General features: G+C 36.9%; 1 protein-coding gene, 1 long non-coding RNA gene and 1 pseudogene across 2 annotated transcripts; 2 read left to right on the top strand and 1 right to left on the bottom strand.

The window, feature by feature from the left end:
* The first annotated feature begins 71 nt into the window (after window positions 1-71).
* On the top strand, window positions 72-2,326 carry LOC148787149 (uncharacterized). Its single transcript, XR_016067030.1, has 3 exons — window positions 72-318; window positions 1,579-1,646; window positions 1,858-2,326. It is a non-coding gene; the product is annotated as an uncharacterized LOC148787149 (long non-coding RNA).
* Window positions 2,327-2,554: 228 nt separating this feature from the next.
* LOC148787148 (uncharacterized) lies at window positions 2,555-3,975 on the top strand (annotated as a pseudogene).
* A 16,339-nt stretch (window positions 3,976-20,314) lies between these two features.
* On the bottom strand, window positions 20,315-20,680 carry LOC105167820 (uncharacterized). Its single transcript, XM_011087638.1, has one exon. It carries the CDS (start codon window positions 20,678-20,680, stop codon window positions 20,315-20,317), a length of 366 nt encoding a protein of 121 aa, XP_011085940.1.
* Between the last annotated feature and the right edge of the window lie 301 nt (window positions 20,681-20,981).

Below are 20,981 nucleotides of genomic sequence, written 5' to 3'. Positions count from 1 at the left end.
GAAGGGTAAAAGATGAAAATACCCCTCATTATATTTGAAAATGCTGACTGTTAGTCAAACTTAGGGTTTTATTTTGTTTCTGGCGAGAGAAAAAGAGAGACGACACAGGCGACTGAGAGAAGACGAAATCCACTCAAATCCACCACTGTCGGCGGCGAAATCCACTCAAATGTTGTTGCCCGCGGCTGCAACATCATTTTTTGCTATTTCGAGCTCTGGTTTTCGCTATTTGGAGCTCCGATTTCCGCCGGCGAACTGTTTCCCTTTCCCTTTATCCCCCGCCAAACGCCGTCGCTCGCAACTGCGACACCGAACAAGGTTAGTATCGATCTTATTTTTTATTTCCGCTTCTTCTTCTCTTAACCCATTATTTTGCTTTTAACCCATTACATAATTATTTTGTTTTCTATTCTGCTTTTAACCCATCAAATGCTTTATTTGAGATAGATATCCAAAGTATCTCTAGGAAGTTGCATTGATACTAGTAATAGAATGTTTGGAGGAAGTACTCCTGAATTGCTTCTGATAAGCTTCTTAAAGTGAGGTCCTCGAAATATTATCGGCTTATCGCTCATGACTACATTAGTAGAAAATCTAACTTTGTACTCAAAAAGTTCACTTGAGTGGTCTGTAAATTAGAACGTTTAACATTCTCTTCTTTCTTTTAATAAATGAAATTCAGTCTCGAAGTACCTTTTTTGTATAGTAAACAATCCTGGATGGTTTCACCTTTAGCCCTATTTTGTTCTTTTGTTTACTCTGAGAGAACCGAACTTCATTTGATGAATATGTCTAGACCCATAAACCAGAGGTGCTTTACTTTTCCTGACATTTTCCATTGGCAATGCTTGCACTTGCATATTTGGTATTTATATTTTTGAATTATTTATTATGTTTGTGTAATTTCATTTGGGGAGTGGTGTGGCAACTCCAGCCTAGTAGATCATGTATGTCTGTTGGCTCCTGACGAAAGATTTCTGTTTGTTTCCATGACATGACATAGCTAAGGAATTGCAGTAGCTGCTAATGGGTTTGTTTACATGGAAATAAAATTATGTACTTCAGTGAGGGCTTTGAACTCCTAGATTTGGCAAACTACCTGTTCCTCACTTCATCTTTCTTACAATTTTCTGTGGCTAATCCATATGAATCGAGATTCTTATACAAATTTGGTATCGTTACCAAACAAAAAATCTTCTTTTTTTGTCTGCTGTTCAAGATTTAATACAACAAATTTACCAAATTTTCTTTTGTGTGTAGTGACTGATCGAATGAGGTAAGTAGTCCAATCTATATTATAACAATTGATTTTTACTTAGTATACTTTGTTATTCATCATACACAGCTTTATGGTATTCCTAGGAGTACATTAGAGAGAATATGAATAGATTATGGAGTTTGAGCCAAGGCACAAAATGGCTATCTCTTGATGTTGAGATGTGGTCTAACTATGCTAGCATCATTAATGGTTTATTGCAATTAATTAATGAGCTTGTTATTTCAGACAGTACCATTTGAATCTCAGGAATTGGATCAAATCTTGTTATATTGACATCTGAATTTATATCCAATCAATAGGTCAGTAGTATAGGAGGCTTTTTGTGAGGGGAAAAGCTGACAAAGCATCTAATTTGGAAGCAGTTAAGGTAGGCCTTTCTATCTATACTGCTTTTATTCTTATGTGCATGAAAAACACCCTGTGTCAGGGTTTTGCTTCTTGCTGAAGCATTATTGATTGTTTTTCTTGGTTGGGAAGTTACTGTGTTTTTACTGTTATGTGTATTTGTACCCCTTGTGTTATGGTTTTGCTTCTTGCTGAAGCATTATTTTTTTATGGTTTATTTTATTTATGTGCAGATGTTTCGAACACATGATATAAATTTTTGGTGGGGTGAAAAATTTGTAAAACATCCTAAACTTAGTTATATAAGAGGGCATAAGAAAGTATTTGAGAAATTGGATTTGGATTATTTGGGTTTATATGAATTAGGAGAAATGTATGAACAGTGTGGGGGGGAAAAGTCGGTGCTTAAATTTTATTATAAAGATCCCACTCTACCATTAGAATGGGGCATAAGATAAATTAAAGAAGACTGCCTTGATATTTGTTTGGTTGACCTACAAAATTGTCATAAAAACTTGGATGTTCCAGTAAATATTTATGTAGAGGAAGAGGATGTTGAACCTATTCTAGTCGTAGATAGTCAAGGTAATCCAGTTGAAAAGGAGCAGGAAGAAGAAATTAGATACTTGTTAGATGGAATAGATTTTGATGAATTGGATGGGGATGAGAATGAGAGTGAGGGTGATGGGAGAAAGGACTGTGAGGGGCACGGGGTGGGGGGTTGAGTGTGAGGGGCAGAGTATAGAGAGTTAGGGATTGGATGGGGTTGAGTTTGAGAGTGTTGACTGTGAGGGGCAGGGGGCTGTGGCATTGGGCGATGATGTTCCAATAACTGAAAATGAATCAAATCCATCTGAAAATGAACCAAATTTCACTGATGTTCCAATAACTGAAAATGTTGAAATTCCAGTTCAAAACAATTATGAAAATATGACTGAAAAGGAAAAAAGAAAGATGTATGAAAGATTTTTGAATGAGTTCTCATCGGAATTTGACGACTCATCTGATGAGGGTTATGTGCAAGGTAGTGAGGGGAGTGATAGTGAGGCCCCTAGTGTGGTTTTAGAAGATATTGAATGTGAATCTGATGATGACATCTTTCTGTCAAAAAATCCAACAAAAAAAGACTTGATGAAAAAATTGAAAAGAGTGATACATGACAAAAATAGAAAAAAATTGCCTGAAAGAGTTGAAACTGAAGTTGGAGAAAATGAATGGGCTAGTGATGATGTAAATGAGGACGATTTGGTTAGCTTAGAAGGTAGTGATGATAATGAAAATGAAAAGCACCCTGTTTTTAAAGAATCTGATTCAATGAAAAATGTAAATCTGATAGTCGGGATGAAATTCCAAAATGCTGCACAGATTAGGGTGGCTCTGAGGGATTGGTGCATACGGAATGGGGTAGATATTGAATTTTTAAAAAATGAAGCTGCAAGAGTGACTGCAAAATGTAAAGTGGAGGGTTGTGAATGGAGGATCCATGCCTCACCAATACAAGGTGGACCTACATTTCAAATTAAAACAATGAAGGACAAGCATACATGTGCAAGAATATATGAAAATAGGCTTGCTAGTGCATCTTATCTTGCAAAAAGAATTGAAAATGCAATAAGAGATAATCCAACAATTCCTATTCAACAACTGAAAAATAATATTTGATCAAAATGCAATGTGGATGTGAGTAAATTTAAGGTGATGAGAGCAAAAAAAGAAGCTTTACAAAGCATTAAGGGGGATGATGCAAAGCAATACGAATTGTTGTGGGATACTGTGAAACTGTCAGAAATTGTAATCCAGGGTCTAAGCTCATACTTAAAAAACTGGAAAATTCTGATCCCCCAATTTTTGATAGAATGTATTTCAATCTGCATGATTTAAAGAAGGGGTTTATGGAAGGGTGTAGACCAATCATAGGTCTTGATGGTTGTTTCTTAAAAACTATTTATGGGGGTCAACTGCTTGTCGCTGTGGGAAGGGATGGAAATGATAATATATTCCCAATTGCGATGGCTGTAACACAAGTAGAAAACAGGGACACTTGGGGTTGGTTTGTGAGTGAACTTTTGGATGAAATAGGGGGTTTGGGCACCACAAAATACTCTTTTATTTCTGATAGACAAAAAGGTCTTGTTGAGGCCTTAAAGGATTTGGTGCCAGATGCTGAACATAGATTTTGTTTGAGACACATGTATGAAAATTTCAAAGTGAAATTCAAATCTGTTGAACTGAAAGAATACTTTTGGAAGACAGCCTCAACTGCAAACATAAGGGAATTTGAGGGTTTTATGAAAAAAATTGAAGAACTTGATCCAAAAATAAAAGTTGATGTGGAAACAACTTCTGAATAGCTAAGAAAGATAAATCCACAACATTGGGCAAGATCACATTTTCCAATTCATAGCAAATGTGATAGTTTGGTGAATAACTTGTGTGAAAGCTTTAATAATTACATACTTGATGCAAGGGACAAACCAATTATAAGTATGTTTGCATGGATTAGAATAAAATTGATGTCTAGGTTGCAATTGAAAAGAGAGGGAATGGAGAAGTATGGAGGATCAATTTGCCCTAATATCCTAAAAAAGATAAACAAGCAACAACATGTTGCAAGAAGTTGTTTCATTAGGTGGTGTGGTGGGGGAGAGTATGACCACTTCTTGAACAAGTATGTGGTTGACTTAGAGAAGAAAACATGCAGTTGTGGCATGTTTCAATTGACAGGATACCCATGTTGTCATGCTTATTCAGCAATTATTTCAAAAAGGGCTACAATAGATGATTATGTGGATGATTTTTATAAGAAGACAGTTTACCTCAAAGTGTATAATGACATGATAAATGCTGTTCCTGGAGCACAAGATTACATAAAAACTAGTTTTCAGCCCTTTAAACCTCCTAAGATTAAAAAGAAAAGGGCCAGACCTAAGAAACTGAGGAGAAAGGGCCCTAATGAGCTGCAGTCAAACACATCAACGCAAAAAGGATTGACGCATACCTGCAGTAAATGCCTTCAAATAGGCCACAACAAGGGCAGCTGCAAGAATGAAATACATCCAAAGTCGAAATTTTTCAAGGTTTGTGTCAGTTTTTTAATATGTCATATAATAATTTTTATTTGTTATGTAACAAAATTAATTTTTTTGCAGGCAAATATTGTTGTTCCAGAAGAAATCCAATATGGATCTCAAGCACCCCCCCCCCCCCCCCCCGCTTTAAGTTAGGAGCAACCAAGTAAAAAGGTAACATCAAGCATGCTCAATGAATTATGCTCTTTCTGTTTTGTCCCTTCATCTTTTTTTTAAACTCAGTTTTTATCACAATTTGCAGGCTACATCAAAAGGAAAAAGAAAAAGCAGCAATGTAGTACAACCACCTGCACCTGCACCAGACTTTGCAACCCAGTTATGTTTTTCTTTATTAAAATACTTTTAAACCAACCCAACTGCAGCTGCAAGAATGAAATACATCGAAAGTCGAAGTTTTTCAAGGTTTGTGTCAGTTTTTTAATATGTCATATAATCTGTTATGTAACAAAATTAATTTTTTTGCAGGCAAATGTTGCTGTTCAAGAAGAAATTCCACATGGATCTCAAGCCCCCCCCCCCCCCCCCACTTTAAGCCAAGAGCAACCAAATAAAAAGGTAGCATCAAGCATGTTCAATGAATTATGCTCTTTTTGTTTTATCCCTTCATCGTTTTTTTCAAACTAATTTCTGATCACAATTTCCAGGCTACATCAAAAGAAAAGAGAAAAAACAACAATGTAGTACAACCACTTGCACCTGCACCAGACTTTGCAACCCAGGTATGTTTTTCTTTATTAAAATACTTTCAAACTAACCCAGCTGCAGCAAATATTTTCTAAATTCAAATTTAATGCAGCAGCAGGTAGGCTATCAAGGCCCTAGAAATGCATCCTTGTTGGGGAATGATACTCCAACAACTTCTTCAATACCTGCAACTAGGAGATACAACAAGATGCCAACTATTTCACAAGTTTTGGACAAGATGAAAGAGAGAGAAAAGAGAAGACAACAAGAGTAGTTTAGACTGCATGTTCATCTTGTAAATGGCCTTTATTTTTTTTTGGGTAAACGGCCTCCTTTTGTAAATGTGAAAAAAACTATCTATAATATGACACTCAATTCCTTTTGTAATGTGGCAGTAAAAAAAATATCAAGTTTCAATCCTTTCTAATGGAATTCAATTTTATGTTTTTGTCAATCTTGTTTAGTGTTGGTGTTTATTTTTTCTGTACATTTTCAACTTCTATTTCTGAAATTTAAGCATGAGGAATCCAGCCACAAAAATGCCAAAAAGTTAAAATACAGTATGAGGTAGATGACCTTGAAATTTTCTCTGCTTTTAGAGAAAAAAACGTGAGAAACAAGTGGAAGAAGGAGAAATTGCAATAACATATGAGCAAGTTGCTGCACTTTTATTTGGGAAAAATACAGGGGGTAATTTGCTCGTTACACTAACACAGGGGGGTATTTTGCACTTAATCTCTTTCGTTTGATGAAAGAAGGGCAAAATTGTCAAAACAAAAATAGAAATATAGCCCCCAGTCGCAATATTGGCTCGTGCGCCACACCTTCCACTCGCAAGGGTCTAATTGCTCCAATAAAATTTTTACAGGGAGGTAATTTGGTATTTTTTATATCACAGGGGGGTATCATACACATTGTCCATATCACAGGGGGGTGCGCTGCATTTTTCCCTTAAAAAAACCATCATGCCCATAAATGTTTCTTATTTTACCACCTAACATGTCAGTACATTTATTGCTTTCAAAAAACCTTTTTTCCTAATTTTCTTCTTCAACTAGTTTTCTTCTCCAACTAGTTTCCTTCTCCCTCATTTGGTCATTGTAACTAGCAAGATGAAGCTGCTGAAGCTACTGCATTTCACAGGAACAGAGCCTGATGAGGAAGACAACTGCACAGCAAGTCGCACTGCCCAAAGTGTGTTCAATAAACACTGGAGCGTTTTTAAGAAAAGCACAATTCTTTTAGTAATAAGTCGCAGTACGTTTTTATTAATGATAACACGTTATCTCCTGTTCTCAAACACATCTTGTAAAGTTGCTTCTTTAAAAAGAAAGGAGGGAAAAGTAGTTACAGATAGTTGTATATATTCCCTTCTTCCAAATGCTGTAACAAAACAATTAATATTGAATAAATCCAACTGCTATTGCTTCAAGAACTCGTTAATGGAGTTTTTCTATTTCTTCACATATCTTTCTACAAATTTTACATGGTATCAGAGCCATCATTGATGGTCTCCGATCCTTGCCTTAGCAATTATTCGCTTCCCTTTCAACACAAATCAAATTGCCAGAAATTTGTAAATATCAAGAAATGGTAGATGATCAAGAAGTGTTCAGACTTCAAGCCAGTGACCATCCAGGACAGAGCTTTGTGACTACCTTATTGGATGGTTCAAATTATCTCTCTTGGAGGAGGTAAATCAAAATCGCTTTGGGGGCCAAAATGAAGCTATGCTTCATTAATGGAGATGGTGCAAAACCCGCAGAAAACAGTAAAGAAATGGAACAATGGTTGAGATAAGATTACATCTCACGAAACATTGTTGAGAGTTTCCTATACACAAATAGTGCTAGGGAACTTTGGATAGAACTGGAAAATCGTTTTGGCCAAAGTAATGGCCCTATGATATATAAATTGAAAAGAGAGATAGTATCCTTGACACAAGGTTCAATGACAATTTTTGCATATTTCTCAAGGCTCAAGAAAATCTGGGATGAACTTTCTTACATTTCGTACACTTCACTGTGCACCTGTGGAGCTTCTAAAGATGCTGCAGATAGCAAACTGACAGATCAGTTGATGGAATTTCTGGTTGGTTTAAATGAGGAATATGATCATGTGCGGAGTCAAATACTGATGATGGATCCGTTGCCTAATGTGAGCAACGCCTACTCCATGATCCTAAGGATCGAGAAGCAAAGGGAGATCAATTCAGGCAATGCAAACATCATACCAAACATGGCTGTGCAAGTTTTTAAGAAACCAGACACTCAAAGGAATTTCCAGAAAAAGAAAACATTTATAGATAAAGAAATCAAATCTGTAAACATTGTGGTAATTTAGGACATTTGAAGGATGTCTGTTTTGAAATACATGGGTACCCGAAATGGTATAAAACGTTGATGGATCAAAGGAAGAAATCAGAACCTGTTAACAACAAATTTGCAGCAACTGCTCAATCTAAGGAGATAGGCCACAATGTTGTAGATGGGAGATCAATGAGTGAGATCATAAGTTCTGAAGTACAGAAATATTTGGCAGGATTAGAGTTACAAACTTCAAATTCAATCAATATGGGCAACCTTGAGTTTTCAGGTAAAATCACAAACAACTCCACCTCAGATTACTGTGATTCTTCTACCTGGATTTTGGATAGTGGTGCAACGGCCCACATGTGCAATAATCTTTCATTATTCCAAGAGCCTAATTTCAATATTTCTAACACATACATACACCTAGCTGATGCTCCAGACATCCTATAAGATGCTATGGAAATATAACACTCTCAAATAAAATCTGTGTTCAAAATGTTCTATATGTGCCAGACTTAAAGTTTAACCTATTGTCTGTTAGTAGAATATGTAATTCATCATACATTAGATTTAAATTTTCAAAAACTTGTTGTGTTATGCAGGACCACAAGACTAAATAAGTGGTTGGAGTAGCAAGCATGTTAGGAAAATTGTATGTTCTCAGTAGACAATCCTTTGAGAAGAACTATATAGAAGCTATGTTGAAAGCCAGCTAAGATGTGCCCTTAGTATTCCATGTACCTCATCAGAAATATGGAACAAAAGATTACGACATGTTTCGTATAATGTATTGAAGAATGCCGGATTAGTTAAAGACTGTAAACAAGAACCTACATTGTGTGAAATCTGTCCTAAAGCAAAACAACAAAGATTACCTTTCTCTGTTAGTAAAACACTGTCTTCAGGTTGTTTTGATTTGTTGCATGTGGACATTTGGGGACCATGTAATGAAAAATCTTTGTCAAAATGTTCTTATATGCTAACCATAGTTGATGATCATAGAAGAACTACTTGGACCTTTTTGATGAAATTTAAATCACAAACTGTTTATCTACTGATAAACTTTCATAAAATAACACTGACACAGTTTGATAAAAGAATCAAGGCCATAAGAAGTGATAATGGATCAGAATTTATGAGTCAACAATGCAAAAATTTTTTTAAGAAAGAAGGATTAATACATCAAACTACATGTGTATACACCCCCAACAAAATGGTGTCGTTGAAAGAAAACACAAACATTTACTTCAAGTAGCTAGATTCCTAATGTTTCAATCAAATTTGCCTAGAATATTTTGGAGTGATGCCATCCTTACAACAACCTATATAATAAATAGAGTGCCATCACTTGTATTAAACTTGAAAACACCTTATGAAATTTTACACAACAAACCTGTTAATTATGATTGCTTTAAGACTTTTGGATGTTTGTGTTTTGCTACTGATAAACTACCTAATAAATCTAAATTTGACACTAGAGCCTTTAAATGCATCTTCGTATGATATGCCTTAAATCAAAAGGGATACAAACTCTATGACTTAGAAAAGAGAATGATAATTGTTTCAATAGATGTCACATTTCATGAAAATACTTTTCCCTACATAGGACTTCAAAATGACCCTATCTCATGTTGTTTACCCCAAGTAGATGCTGGAATAGATGAAAAAACTATTGATAGTACTGAGACTAACACAGACATAGATGGGAATTTTAATACAGAGGATTCACATGAGGAAGAAAATACAAAAACTGCAGCTAACCACAATGAAGTGTTAAGAAGATCCACTAGGATAACTTCTAGACCTGCTAGACTAGAAGATTACATATGTTCCAACATTTCTGAACATACACATATACCTATAAAATCCCCGTCTCCCTCGACTCATGCATGCTTTGTCTCTGCTTGTTGTTTACCCCAAGAACCAAAAACATATGCAGAAGCTATTAAGAAAGAAGAATGGAGAAATGCTATGAATACAGAACTTGAAGCACTTGAGAAAAATCAAACATGGGAAATCACAAAGTTGCCTAAACATAAAAGAGTTATAGGTTGTAAATGGATCTTTAAACTGAAAATAAAACCTGATGGTTCTATTGAGAGACATAAAGCCAGACTTGTAGCTAAAGGGTACAACCAAATAGAAGGCATAGACTACATTGATAGCTTCTCACCTGTGGCAAAAGCTGTCAGAGTTAGAACCTTCTTAGCTATTGTTGCTAAATTTCACTGGCATTTGCATCAATTAGACATAAATAATTCTTTTTTACATGGTACTATAGATGAAGAATTATACATGCAAGTGAAGGGTCTAACATTCCAAAGTGATAGGTGTGTAGATCAAAGAAATCACTATATGGCTTGAAACAAGCCTCAAGGAAATGGAATCAAGAATTTACTTCAAAACTAGAGGTTTATGGATTCATTCAATCTAAACATGACCATTGCTTGTGTACCAAACTAACAGCTACAGGATTGTTTTGTTTGCTTGTATATATGGATGATATCTTACTTGCAGGACCTTTCAGAGCACATTATCTCAGAAATTAAGTATTATTTGGATACCTTATTCACTATAAAGGACCTTGGACAGGCTAGATTTTTCCTTGGTCTTGAAATTGCTAGAACTACTGAAGGTATATCTCTTACTCAGACAAAGTACATAAAAGACATTGTGGAGGATGCTGGCTTTTCACAAGCCAAGGCAGCCACTACCCCTTTTCATGCAGGTACAAAATTGGTGGCTTGTGAAGGTGAACGTTTGACAGACCCTGAACAATACAGAACACTCCTAGGAAGACTTCTTTATCTTGGGTTTTCTAGACCTGATATATGTTATGCCATGCAACAGTTGATCCAATTTATGCAACACCCTCGCAAAGGGCAATGGAACGCAACACTCAACATTGTCAAATAGCAAAAGGGGACAAGGCACAGAGGTTTGTATTTTGCTGCAGACACAAATTTTAACTTAAATTCCTTTTGTGATGCAAATTGGGCTGCATGCAAAGACACTAGACGTTCATTAACAGGCTACTGCATATTCCTTGGAGATAGACTGATATCATAGAAAATTAAAAAGCAAACAACAGTAGCTCGTTCAAGCGCAGAACCAAAATATCGCAGTATGGGATCTACCACTTGTGAACTCATATGGATACACAATTTACTAAAGCACTTCCACGTTTTGGCACCTTCTCCCATTCCATTTTTTTCAAGCAGCCATATATATTGTGGCCAGTCCCATTTTTCATGAGAGAACCAAGCATCTTGAAATAGATTGTCACCTAGTTTGAGAGAAGTACAAGGAGGGGTTCTTCCTATCCAAACATATAGCGTCCGAAAATCAACCACCTGACTTATTTACGAAGGCCTTACCAGGACCACAATTTTCATCACTACCAGTTAAGTTAGGACTCATCAATGTCTTGATAAGTCCAACTTGAAGGGGGCGTGTAAAGAATACAAAAGTATTTCTAACAAGATGAAGCTGCTGAAGCTACTGCATTTCACAGGAATGGAGCCTAACGAGGAAGACAACTGCACAGCAAGTCGCACTGCCCAAAGTGCGTTCAATAAACACTGGAGCGTTTTTAAGAAAAGCACGATTCTTTTAGTAATAAGTCGCAGTACATTTTTATTAATGATAACACATAATCTCTTGTTCTCAAACACGTCTTGTAAAGTTGCTTCTTTAAAGAGGAGGGAAAAGTAGTTACAGATAGTTGTATATATTTCCTTCTTCCAAACGCTGTAACAGAACAACTGATATTGAATAAACCCAACTGCTATTGCTTCAAGAACTCGTTAATGGAGTTTTCCTGTTTCTTTCACATATCTTTCTACAAATTGTACAGGTCCTTGCCTCCATTGTTGTAAACACAATTAAGCTCTGGTCTACAACTTCTCTATTTTTTCTAACCAAATATTGAGTTTTAATGTTGTGCCATTTTGCTAAATAACATCATATCTAGCAGAAGGAAATCTACCACTCCGATTTCCCTTTTGTTTATTTCTCTAGACATTTGTAAAATGTTGTGTAATGTTGTTTGATGTCCAAAGAAATTTGCCCAGCTTCTTTGTGGAGATGAGGAGCAAAGATGTCTTCAAAGATGGAAGAAGAAAGAGCTCAATGCGTACTATCTGAAAACTTTATTTATTTGATTTGTCGTGCTCTTTTGTATTATTCGTGGGCAAAGTTATTGATGAACAATGGAATCATTTATTAATCATAGCAAGTAAATATTGGACGTAAACAAATATGAATATTCTCTTAAACATTTTAAAAATAGTAAATAGGTTACTACTTAATCATATCCCAAATAGTCATCTTTACAATCACAAATTAATAGTTAGGCCCTTTATTCCATACTGAGAAGTAAACATAGCCTCAGTCTATTGGATCGGATTTGCTCAAGAGTCGTTGGATTATTTTGCAAGTACATTAACTGCTAATGTATTTCACATAATCCAACAATCGTAGGTGGATCTAATTCAATAATCTGACATGATGTAGATGTTATGAGTGCGTTTTCTTGTGAAATAATTCTCAATCGAATATTGTAAGGATTTTTTCAAATTATTAGATCTCAAATATATTTTATTATTTTAAAACTATATTTTATTATTTAACTAATCATATGTACATTATATAGTGATATTTATTAAATAAGAATACATATAGAAGAGGTTTTTCTATAAATTTATGTGCAGTGGGGCTGAATTAAAAAGGGACCAATTTAAAGTAATGGCAGGGGGAAGAAGGGATCTTGCAAATGTTAGGACCGGTTTAATATACTAATTAGTTAAACAATCGTTATATATTATTATTATTTGTTATGGGTAAAGTCGTCTATGCTAAGGTGAGGATTCGATGTCGACCACTGCTCGTTTACTAAAATCCAAAATGAGAGATTTTGTTATAAGACAAGACTCGAAGCAACTGAAATAAACAAAAAGTACTTACTCTCTTATCATTTCAGAAAGCATAAATGAGAAGTAAAACTCCATTTACATCAACTTCTAAAGTTAGAAAAGCTTAATCTGAATATTCGCTTTGGTGTTCCATATATCTCATGTGTGTGCCATTCCCTTGAGCCTTGTTACGTTACAAGCAATCTAACAAAATAGTCAGCTAATTGATTATCTTCACAATAGACGTGCATGGATCATAAGGTCAAGAGTTGATCGTAGCTTGGAGGTGGCCAAGCAAGTGTTGAGCGTACAGTCCCCCGTGCGATCGGTTGAAATGATGTGCAACAACTTTTGTTCATCTAGCTCAACCTGTAATCGGAATGTCCCTCGTGCCACCGCATATTTAACTCGAGTACCATAACAGTTGGCCAATACATCTGTACATTCACCTAAAGCCTCTTGGAATACTATCAAGATTTGACCGTTAGTCCCACTAATGACTCACTAGCATTACCCATGCCCGAATTTCCAAGACATGAGGGGACCTTGATCTAGTGCAGACCATTTAATAACCCATGGCTGGCGCCACACTACACCTCGAACATCGAACATAGACATAAAGTTGCGCAGCAGCTACAACATATCCGTGCGAGTTTGCTGCTAGCCACAAGCCCACCTTGCCCGCCTAAGGGACGCTTCTGTCACCAAGAAAACACTCGTTGAGCCGAGGGGGTTGTTCCCTATACTTTGTTGCATTTCTATCTAGCCACAAAAACCAAGAGACAATACCAGAACAAAATTTTGGATATGGGGGCCATAGGACATAAATGGTGAAGCAAATTTCCTTAACCATGAGGATTTGTCGTATAGTGTGTCGATGAGTCACAAACATGGGAGTATTTGAAAAATAGCTCCTTATATGTCAGTGGCCGAGTCCAAAGACATGGTAAATGGTTTCTATTGGCGTATAACATTGGCCCTTAGATGGAAATAGCACCCCTTTTGCCTACATGACAAAGCTCGCAATAGAGGTATTTTAGAGAAAGAAAAGTTGTTGACTGAATATTCACCGTAAATAGCCATACAAGGCAAACAAAAAATATGAGAAGTAAGAAATCTAATGCTAACAATGGCCTATTCTAATGCAAGAATCCCAAATAATATGGGACATTACTTATTGGCTGATATTGACTAGGTCAAAACAATTCCTCCCTTTAAACTAAATGCTGAGAGAATTTAGTTTACACTGTTCTTTGCACAAACTCCAAGCAGAGCACATAGCTTCAGAAAGACATCTAGGTTGAGCGGTTTTGTCATCGTATCAGCAATTTGTTCCGAGGTGTTGCAATGAATCATTACTATCATTCCTACTTGTGCGAGTTCTTGAGAAAGTGAAACCGAACATCTATATGCTTGCTACGTCCATGCATTAATGGATTTCTTGATAGCTTGATTGCAGAATTACGTACTATCGCAGTGGATAGTTATCTACTCTTCCTCAGTTTGATCAAGTGTCATGAGTAACCTCTTTAAGCAAATAGCTTGATAGGAACTTGAAGCCGCCATGATGAATTCCGCCTCTATCATAGACAAACTTACAATCGGTTGTGCTTTAGAAGACCACGGTACAACTCCAAAACTAAAAAGAAAGACATTTCCTGAGGTATTTTTCCTAGCATCCAAATGACTAACGTAATCACTATTAGTGTATGCTGTAAGTTTATTGCTTCCTCCCTTGTAGAAAGTTCCAAACTAAGTTGTTCCTTGCAAATATCTCAACAAGCTCTTTGCTAATTTTATATGAAGTTGAGTAGGATTCTCCATATATGTGCTTAAAAGACCTACGACAAACATCATGTTCGGATGAGTCTCAGTAAGATACATAAGATATCCCAAAATTTGCATGAAGTAAGTCTTTTCCACCTTTTCCCTCCCTCATCCTTCCAAAGCTTAAAACCAAGAACAATTGGAGTTTGAACAGAATTACATTGATTCATCCCAAATTGTTGTAACATCTCCTCAGCATACTTCCTTTGACTAATAAAGGTCCCACCAAATTTCTGTAAGACTTGAAGACCCAAGAAATACTTCATTTTGCTAAGATCAATCATATCAAACTCTTGTTCTTAAATTCAGTAAACATCGACTCTTCGTTTCCTGTAAAAAGAACATCATCAACACATAAACTTACAATGAGCATGCCACCCTCTATGCTTTCGTTTCACAAAAAGGGTATGGCCATATCACAGTTTTGAAAACCTTTCTTAAGGAAATAGGCTTTAATACGACTAAACAATAGGCTTTCTTAAGGTCACATATACGACTATGGCCATATCGGTTTAAAGGGGTGTTCCATTTGAAACTTTCAGGTGTTGGTGTTTGTCAAAAGTATAATAGTAAATATATAAACATGTTAGACAAGTGGCTAGAGAATGAAACAAAAAACATAGGAACAAAACATGAAACTTTACTTTTTTGTTTCTATAGATGAACAACAACATGCGTTGTTCCCTTTACGTTCTCCCATTCCGTTTACTTGAGAATTCAAAGTAGAATTCCTCTAAGTTTTTCATACTACAAAATAGAATAGATATAGTTCCTTTTCTATTGCTAGATAGAACAAAGAACAAGAAGAAAAATAAGTCCAAACAAACACTATTGTTTTATGTTTTTACTTGAATTCAATTCAATATACAACAAAAGGAGAATATTAGAAAAAGAGAGCAAACTTTGTGGCTTAGGAGGTAGGTTATGTTGGATATGTGTGTAGTTTTGTATATCACATATAATTGAATTCAAAATTGAATGTCTACCAAATTTGCCTCCAAAGCAACCCATACAACCACATGCATATAGCCTCCAACCATAATGAAATAACGACTCCATCATGCTCATCATGGTGAGGAGTTTCAACTCTTTCTTAACTTGCTCCAACCTCCCTCAAATAGGCTTGGATTTCAAGTATGTAAGGGACTTAATTTAATTTGATTAAATCAACCCCAATCAAAGTCCATTGGATAATAATTAATTAAATTAATTTTAACCCAATTAAGTTCAAAGATTTAGTAATCTAATCAAATAAATTTAAGCCCAAGCACTAATTAATTGATTCAAATAATTAATTAAGCCAAACCTAATAAATTAATCTAATTAATTTAAAGGCCGCTAAGCCTAAAAATTAATTAATCTAATTAATTAATTCTTGAGCCATCTATCAAATGGATTATTAAATCAATGATCCAATCATTTATATATTCTTCCTGTATTGATATAATCCAATTAAATTAATTTATTTCTTATCGAATTAACTTCAAATTAATTCCACCAACTCAATAGTAATTTGTGTGTGATACTTTAAGTACACCCTTAGCTAGATTTGGATTTGTATCCAATAGAATAATTAATTAAATTAAATTAAATTAATTTATTTTTAATTAACCATTAATCAGAAATTCGTGTCACCATGGGTGGCCGTCTAGCAACGGTCCATGGCATTATAGACTAGGTGAATGTTGGCGTGAACATTTAGGCCCTCGAGTACCATACTGGTATGATCCTTCCATCATCTGTCTCCTAATCTAAGTTTAAGGCATGGAATTGGGCGTCGCTTCCCATCCTAGACTAGACACAATGCTCGATAACTCGAGATACGTTTCCTCCATTGGTTGATGACAGAAACATTCCCTACTTAACCAATCACTGGCTACAAACTTTAAGAGCTCGAACCATCTTAGAGCGCATAGGAAACTCTACTGTTATATACTGATAGGTGACGGATTCCATCTTGGTACCAACCGTCCTCACTACATATTCTGATTGCACTGAACAGGAGTTTAAATGACCACATCCAAGATAAGGTCATTTTTCGTCAGATCCAAGATACAACCATTATATGCATGCAACTGCCATGGTTCACCAAGTCCGAGGATTAATCCCGTACTATCGGAGCCAGGAAGATCTAGTCATACCGACCAAGCTTCCTAAACTTCCATATGACAACTTCCCTCGAGTCAATTCAGTCGGCTTGACAACCCTGTCAACCACCCACTAAAATTGCATCGTCCAAAGTTTATCCCAGATGAAACACGACACTTATCCAATGAATGCAATTTTAGCACAAGTCTCAATAGAACTCTCGATGCCCAGTTTCGAGGTCCTCGACTTGGAACATTTCAAACCTGACCATTAGAAGTTGGTTTCATGGCCATCATCTAATGCGCAGCCCAACTACATAGGTTGTACAATTTGGTTTGTGTGTGATTTTAAACATATAAACGTAATTAGTGAGCACAACAAAAAAAATTGCCAAATAATGAATACTCACTTTATTCATAAACAATGTTACAATTACCAAAATTTTCAAAACAAACTACATAAAGACCAATCCAATTGGCTTTTTGGTCACCTATTCTAACAAACTCCCACTTGACCCTAAAGCCAATCACTCATTATCCTCAAAACCCATCATTCCAAGATGCTGAGCATGAGCAATTTACGATACCGGCTTGGTCAATGGATGTTATATTTTCTGTTGATGTGGCTCGGTCTATCCGAATGTCACCTCTTCCCACCATCTCTTTAAGCAGATGGTAGCGTCTAGAATGTGCTTGGATCTGTAATGAGATCTCAGTTTCTTTGCTTGTGCTATAGCCCCATTGTTACCACAAACGATAACCACTGGTTCAGCAATGCTAGGCACTACACCCATATCTTGGATATAGTTTTTCATCCAAACTGCCTCCTTAGCTGCTTTTGAAGTTGTTATGTACTTAACTTCAGTTGTGGAATCTGCTGTGGTATCCTGTTTAAAACTTTTCCAAGCCACTACACTACCATTCAGCCTGAATGCAAGCCCTGATTAAGACTTGGCATCATCCTCATCAGACAGGAAGCTAGCGTCACTATAGCCTTACAGAATTATCTCTCCACTACCGTAAACCAAGAACATATCTTTAGTCCTTCTCAGGTTCTTAAATATGGTCTTAACTGCAGTCCAGTGAGCCTTACCGACACATGTACTGTACAATATATTGTATGTTGCCTACGGTTGAAGTATAGGGTATGTCAACCATTTTCCTAAGCTCCTCCTCAGTCTTAGGAGACTGCTTCTTGGACAACTTAATCAAAGTAAAGACTGGTGAAAATGGTCAGTCTGGTCGATCCAAGGCTCACGTTCGATGCCATGCCTCATAGGAAGGAATCCACGTTTGGAGTTTTCCATCTTGAACCTCTTCAAGACTTTCTCAATATACGAGGTTTGGGTCATTCCTAATATCCCTTTTAGATTTATCCCGGATAATCTTGATACCTAGGATGTAGGAACCCTCACCCAAATCCTTCATGGAGAATTGTGTGGACAACCATGCTTTAGTGTCACCTAACCTAACATCTTAACATTATTCCCAATGAGCAAGATGTCATTTACATAAAGCACGAAGAACACAACTAAGCTCCCACTGACCTTCTTGTAAACACAAGAGTCAAAGTTGTTCTTGATGAAATCATAACCCCGTATGACCTCATCAAAATGGATATTCCAGCTTTGGGAAGCTTGTTTGAGACTATAGATGGACTTTTGGAGATGGTAAACCTTCTGCTCTTCTCCAACAAATGCAAAACCCTCCGGCTGATCCATATAGATGTCTTCCTCAACAAACCTATTAAGGAAAGCCGTTTTGACGTCTATTTGCCATATTTCATAGTCATACCATGTAGTGATAACAAGCATTATCCAAATGGACTTGGCCAAGGCTACAAGCAAATAGGTTTCCTGAAAATCGACCCCAGGTTGTTGAGTATACCCTTTCGTCATAAGTCTGGCCTTAAAGGTAGTAACCACCCCTTCAGCTGCAAACTTACATTTGTAGACCCATTTACACCCAACAGGTTTAACACCCTTAGGTGGGTCTACCAAGGTCCAAACCTTATTTGAACTCATGGAGTCCATCTCGGATTTCATGGCCTGAACCATTTTTCCCAATCGATGTCCGACTTTTTTTCTCCATAGGTCTTTGGATAATTATCCAATTGATCAGTCAAATCCAGAAATTCATACCTCTCAGGCTGTTGACACTCTGGTTGACCTTCGGAGGACAAGATTAAATAGGTGGGACCTATAGGCGCAGATGATGTCACTACATCCGTTTGAGGTATTGCCTCACTGGATTTCTCAAGGAGCAATTCCTCACGTCGGGTATCTGCTGGAAAACCTTTTTTCAAGAACATTACATTTGGCTAGACAAAAACCTTTTGTTCAGAGGGATCATAGAAATAATACCCCACAATTTTCTTAGGATAACCCACGAACCTACACAAACTAAAGCTCAAGTTCAGTTTGTATCCCACTATTCTCTTGAGGTATGTAGGGCTACCCCACACTCTCAAGTACTTGTAGGATGCAGGCTTGCTGTGCCATATCTGATATGGCGTCTGAGCCACAGTCCTAGAAGGCGTCATGTTCAACAACTTGGCTGCCGTCTCAAGAGCATATGCCCAGAAGGATAAGGGTAGTTCGGTAAAACTCATCATGGACCGAACCATGTCCAACAAGGTTTGGTTCCTCCTTTCAAAAACACCGTTAAGTTGTGGTGATCCAGGAGGAATCCACTGAGAGAGAATTCCATTCTATTTTAGATAATCTAAGAATTCCCCACTTCAATACTCACCACCTCGGTCTGACCAAAGGGTTTTAATTTTGCGACCAGTTTGGTTTTCGACTTCAAGTCTAAACTCTTTAAACCTTCCAAAGGCCTCAAACTTGTACCTCATTTGATAAACATAACTATATCGTGAGTGATCATCGGTTAAGTTTATGAAGTAGAAAAATCCACCTCTAGCTTGTGTATTCAGTGGCCCATAGATGTCTAAATGGATCAAATCCAACAGACCACTATCAAGCGTGCTTTGTCCTACAAAAGGCTTCTTGGTCATCTTTCAAACAAGACTCACAGGCTGGTAGGTGATTCAAATCATCTGTCTCTAGACGTTTTGAGTCTACCAACCTTTTAATCCTATCTTGAGCGATGTGACCTAGCCTAGTATGCCAGATCTATGCTTTTTCTTGATTTTTCCTTTTACATTTGTTTTGAACAGTGATGAGAAAATCATGCTGTTGGAGAATATAAAGACCATTATGAAGTTTGCCTAGCAAATGTGAAAATCCATTCTTCATCAAATAAAAATAATTTTTATTGATCATAAACTCAAAACCAACATTGTCCAACAATGAAATGAAAATAATATTCTTGATCATGCTAGGTACATAATAGCAATCTTTCAATTCTATCCTAACTTGATTGCTGAAAGATAAGTGGAGTATCCCTACAGCTTCAGCAACAATAGCCTTGCCATCGCCAAGCTTCAGGACCACCTTATCTCTACTTAGCTTTCTGCTTCTTTCCAGCACCTGCAAATTATTGCAGATGTGAGCTCCACAGCTGGTATCTAATACCCAAGAAGTAGAGTTATCATGTTAACCTCAATAACAAATGTACCTGCACTGGGGAGGAGCTTAGGGCACTCCCTCTCCCAATGACCCTTTTCCCGGCAATGCATACAGACATCATTTGCCCTTATTGACTTGAAACCCACCTTTCCTTTAACTTTGCCCATCCCCACCGTGGCAATAGGAGCACTCAAAGCGCTTGCAACAGCTTTTGCCTTTCTCTTCTTTCTCTTCCAGCATTTGGCCCCCTAGCCTTTAGCTTTGGAGCTCGAAGCCTCCTCGACCAAGACCGACGGCACACACTTTTTGGTCGTTGTCTCGTATTGGACCAACATGTTTATCAGCTCGTGCATGGTCTTCTCAAGCCTATTCATGTTGTAGTTTACGACAAACGACCCGTAAGAGGGAGGAAGTGACTGCAGGATCACGTCAATGTACGTGTCATTATCAAGCCCAACTTGAAGATCCTCAAGCTTTTCCACGAGAAAAAGCATATTGATCCCATGCTCTTGCACAGAGGATCCCTCAGTCATCTTAGTACCAAAAAATGCTTTTCTGGAAGCATATTTAATACACCTATCTGAAACTGCATAAACATCTTTCATGAGGAGCATTATCGATGCGACATCATCGTGCCTATCCTACTATTTTTGGATATCGTTTGTCATCGATGCCAGTACGATGCTGCGAACCTTCCGGTTGTCCTTGTGCCACCTTTTAAATGTCACACATTCTTCAGATGTGGATCCTCTCGCAAGGTACTACGAAGAGACTTATCCTGAATGTAAGTCTGGTTCTCAAAATCAAGGACAATCCACAAATTTCTAAGCCAATCATTATAGTTTGTTCCATTAAATTTGTTTGTCTCCAAAATCATGGTTGATAGATTCTTTGACATCTACATTCAAAATGTAA

Source organism: Sesamum indicum, linkage group LG8 (assembly GCF_026168435.1).
Source record: "Sesamum indicum cultivar Baizhima isolate 11 linkage group LG8, ASM2616843v1, whole genome shotgun sequence".
NCBI lineage: Eukaryota > Viridiplantae > Streptophyta > Magnoliopsida > Lamiales > Pedaliaceae > Sesamum > Sesamum indicum.
The sequence above is the reverse complement of the archived record's forward strand: the minus strand, read 5'-3'. Positions and strand labels throughout refer to the sequence as shown.